Genomic DNA, 4,177 nt, shown 5'->3' with positions numbered 1-4,177 from the left:
AGGGAATTAAGTAGACCAGAAATCTTGATTCTGGAGAAAGTTGAAAAATCACTAGTCTGGCCTTCAAAGGCTTTTTAATTGTGTGATACATGAAGAAATCCTTGGTTTCTTAAACTGCACCAGCAAGGAGGAAGCCAGGAAAGCCGTACAGTGGTCTAATGTGGCCCAACTCTCCAATATCTCAGAAGATGGCATGGAAGATTAGGAAATAAGAAAATTTCCCAGATGACCAAACTTGGGGCCAAGAAAGGACAATGAATAAGAAACTTCCTCCCAAAGAAGAAAACCAGAGTCTAACCAAGGAAATTCTTCTACTATCAGGTCAAGGAGTTCTTAAAATTTCCATCCAGCATGATTTATTTCAGGATTGTAATGAACTGATGATTTTTTTAGGTGGGGAATGTTATTGCAGTTTTTCTAGTTCTTTTCCACGTTTGTATATTGGGTGTGTGTGGAGAGGAGTTTCGGAGGTATAAGAAAAATAAATGACTGTAGTTTTTTGGCTCACCAGACTGTTGGACTCCCTACTGGATCACATAGAAAAGACTGTGTATCACCCAGAGATACCCAGTTTTGAGTGGACTGCAGTAACTGAACAAGACATTTGATTGTACCTCTTGGAGAAGGCATGTTTTCTACATATAGGACGAAGGATACATGGATGCTTGTACTTGGATATTTGGGTGGCCAGAGTCCCAGTCTATCAGAAGCCATTACTATTCCCCTGGTATTTATTCCCACCCCCTACTTTCTTTTAGTAATAGAATCTATTGATTTGTAGTTGAATATGAGTTATTCATCCAGAGAGAATACATTCCCAAGCCTCCCTTGCAGAAAAGGACATATCACACAACTAATAGCCAATAGAATAAGTAAAAAAATTCCTGAAATTTTGGGATCCTGTATTTAAAAGAAATACATTGCTCTGCACTAACTTCCCCTTTGGACTGGCTATCAAGTAATAAAAACTCCGACAGACAGCTCAGGCACGTGGAACCCCCTTATTGGGATTAGCAAGTTTGTTTCACAAGTTTGGTTGCTTAGATGACCTCGTGGAGAAGAGACCACCTATTTGCCCCAGACTTTTATGCAAGAGAGTAATATGCTATCTGCTTGTTTCAACTACTCTAATTTTCGGTTTCTTCTATATTGATTTTAAGTCTATATCTTAACTCCTTCATCTTCCCTAGAGTTACCATGGCATTAATATTGTCCTTAGGAATATGCCAAAATTTCAGGTATATTAAGATTGAATTTTAAGCTTAATTATTCAGGATGTTGAATATATAGAATTGATCAGAGGCTTTGGGACATAGGCCATTACAGCTGGGATAAATTGCTCTTCACTTTCACTCTTAATTTGTTAACAGCATTTTGGACCAGCTCTTTGTCTACAGAATTTGGCGAAATATACTCCAATAAGTATTTTCATTTCTTCTACATTTCTCAGTATTTTATTATTCTATTTTCTAATATGGAAGAGTTTTCCTATCTTTACTTTTCCCATAACTAAACTATATATATATATATATGTATGTATTTTTGTCTCAAAACGTCAGTTTTAAGATTTAGCAGTTATATTATCTATTTATTAAATAATATCTGCTTTAAAAATAAAACAATTATTTCTTTATTTGAAACCTGGATTTAATTTGTAGCCCCCATTCTAACAGGCATATATGTGTACTCTTGTACATCCACACCCACAGATATAATTCCTTCCTTGGGTTTAATTTATTTCCCTTTTTAACTTCTCAGGTTTAATATGTATCTTTTATTTCTCTTCTTTCTTATTTAGTAAAAATTTCCTCTTAGCAGAGCTTTAATGGTACCCACGAGTTCTTAAATTTAATTATTTTTCTCAATTTATTTGGGCACTTTCATTGTTTAATAATTTGTCAGCTTCTACCCCACCCTTCCTCAGCAACTTTTGTTTTGTCTTGTTTCCATGTTTCAAGCAGTGAAACAATAATAAAGCTGGTCTAAAATTAAAAGAGAGAGAGATTCAGCTTATTCAACTCACTTTAATAGGCAACTCACTTTCTATGAATCACAACAGTGAAGTTCAAATGAGATCTTGAAGAGAGTAGGCAAATGCATGACAGAACTAAAATGAGTTGTGTTGCTGTGCTGATGTTAAGAGGTCCTGATGGCCCATCCCTTGGTGACTGCCTTAGTCTTGATTTAGGGGTCAATTTTAGCAAAAGTCAAGTTGAGATGTAAAAGCACTAAGTTGGCTTAAAGGCTGTGGACAGAAAACAGTAGGAAGGGACACTTTGGCAACTACAGGTTGCTGAGGGCATCCACTCCAGGAAGGACTTTACCTTCCAGAAGCTCTAGACTGGCACCTCCTCCAGTGCTCACATGACTGACTTTATCTTCAGTGTTCCATTTGGCACAGCAAGTAGCAGTATCTCCACCTCCTATAATGGTGATGCAGCCCTTGGAAGTGGCTTTCACAATTTCGTCCATGAGGGTTTTGGTCCCCTTAGCAAAAGCATCCCATTCAAATACCCCTAAAGGTCCGTTCCACACAATTAGCTTGGCCTGGGCCACCACTTGTGCATACTTCTTGTTTGTCTCAGGACCACAGTCCAAAGCCATCCAGCCAGCAGGTATCCCTGATTCTATAGTGGCTTGGCCAACCTTAGCGTTCTCTTCAAACGTGTCAGCAGTGACAAAGTCAACAGGAAAGGTAATGTTCACACCATTCTTTTCAGCTTTGGCCATAATCTCTTTGACAATCTTCGCTCCCTCTTCATCGAACAGGGAAGCACCAATCTCCATGTTGTTGAGTACCTTAAGGAAGGTATAAGCCATTCCACCACCAATAATCATCTCATTGACCTTGTCCAGCATATTTTTGATGAGTTGGATCTTGTCTGTCACTTTGGCTCCACCAAGTATAGCCAGAAAGGGTCTCTCTGGGTTTTCCAAGGCTTTGGCAAAGTAATCCAGCTCCTTTTTCATCAGGAATCCAGATGCCTTCTGGGGCAGATTCACTCCCACCATGGAACTGTGGGCCCGGTGAGCTGTGCCAAAAGCATCATTGACATACACATCACCTAGCTTGGAGAGGGATGCTCGGAAGGTTTCTATTTTATCTGGCTCAGCTTTAAGCTTATTTCCAGAAGGATCTTGGCCCTTCCCTTCTTCTTCCACATGAAAGCGCAGGTTCTCCAGCAAGATGACTGTACCGGTAGCTGGGCTAGCACAAGCTGTCTCCACTTCTGGGCCCACACAGTCCTTTAGGAACAGAACGTCCTTGCCCAACAAGGATTTGAGTTCAGCAGCAACAGGCTCTAAGGAGTATTTATCAGGCATCGGAACACCATCAGGTCTACCTAAATGACTCATGAGAACCACCGACCTGGCTCCGTTATCCAGGCAGTATTTGATGCTTGGGAGGGAGGCCTTGATTCTTTGGTTGTTTGTAATCTGGTTCTTCTTCATGGGGACATTGAAGTCTGCTCTCATGATGACTCGTTTCTCTTTCACATCCAGTGTGTCCAAAGTTAACTTCTTAGAAAGAGACATCTTGACAGTACCAAGACAGGCTAACACAGATCCCAGTGTTGATGAGAACCCCTTTATTGTTGCTGAGATGGTGGACGGGTGGTGTTTTCTAACGCCCTTCGCTTTGGCCCGCCCCTTTCTTCCCTGCGCTGTCTCCCACATGGCAGCCATGATTGGACTGGGGAAAGGAGACCTGGCTCTGCGATTGGTCAATGGTCCTGTCAATCTGAATTTGGAGTGTGTTGCAGGGTGCAGATTTTAACTGCCAGGGCTGAAGCGGAACCCGGAGTGGTGGTAACTGGCGGCTTGGGGTGACAGTTGGGGAGGTCAAGAAACCCTGGAATTAGAACGGCCCTGAGGTCTAAGCCTACTGCTGGTTCTTTTCCAGATCCCTTTTAACGATTGCTTTTATTCTTTTAAAACAAAACACATACCCCCTCACCCATGTCAAATCCTGATTATACTGAGGTGTAAAAACTTGTGCAATGCCACGTTAAAGGAAAGATTTGAAATAATGGGTCTATGAAACCTTGTTTATTCAAGGCAACATAATATGCTTCTGTTTTTTTTCTTTGTCTTGACAAATATTTCTGTTAAGAGCATAGCGTGGTGTTAGCCTTTGGCTTTAGATACATTCTAGGGTGGGGTGGGAATAGCATAT

At 40.8% G+C, this 4,177-nt stretch overlaps 1 protein-coding gene across 1 annotated transcript; it reads right to left on the bottom strand.

Annotated features, from left to right (window-relative positions):
* Window positions 1-2,004: 2,004 nt before the first annotated feature.
* PGK2 (phosphoglycerate kinase 2) lies at window positions 2,005-3,652 on the bottom strand. The gene has a single exon (XM_036869712.1). The coding sequence runs from the start codon at window positions 3,535-3,537 to the stop codon at window positions 2,284-2,286; it is 1,254 nt and encodes a 417-aa protein (XP_036725607.1). The 5' UTR covers window positions 3,538-3,652; the 3' UTR covers window positions 2,005-2,283.
* Window positions 3,653-4,177: the final 525 nt, after the last annotated feature.

This window comes from Balaenoptera musculus, chromosome 11 (assembly GCF_009873245.2).
Source record: "Balaenoptera musculus isolate JJ_BM4_2016_0621 chromosome 11, mBalMus1.pri.v3, whole genome shotgun sequence".
NCBI lineage: Eukaryota > Metazoa > Chordata > Mammalia > Artiodactyla > Balaenopteridae > Balaenoptera > Balaenoptera musculus.
Note: the sequence above shows the minus strand (reverse complement) of the source record. Positions and strands in the feature narration are given on the sequence as shown.

Bases quoted from the DNA above. Each gene is read 5' to 3' on its own strand.
- PGK2 (XM_036869712.1), bottom strand. From the start codon at position 3,537: ATGTCTCTTTCTAAGAAGTTAACTTTGGACACACTGGATGTGAAAGAG.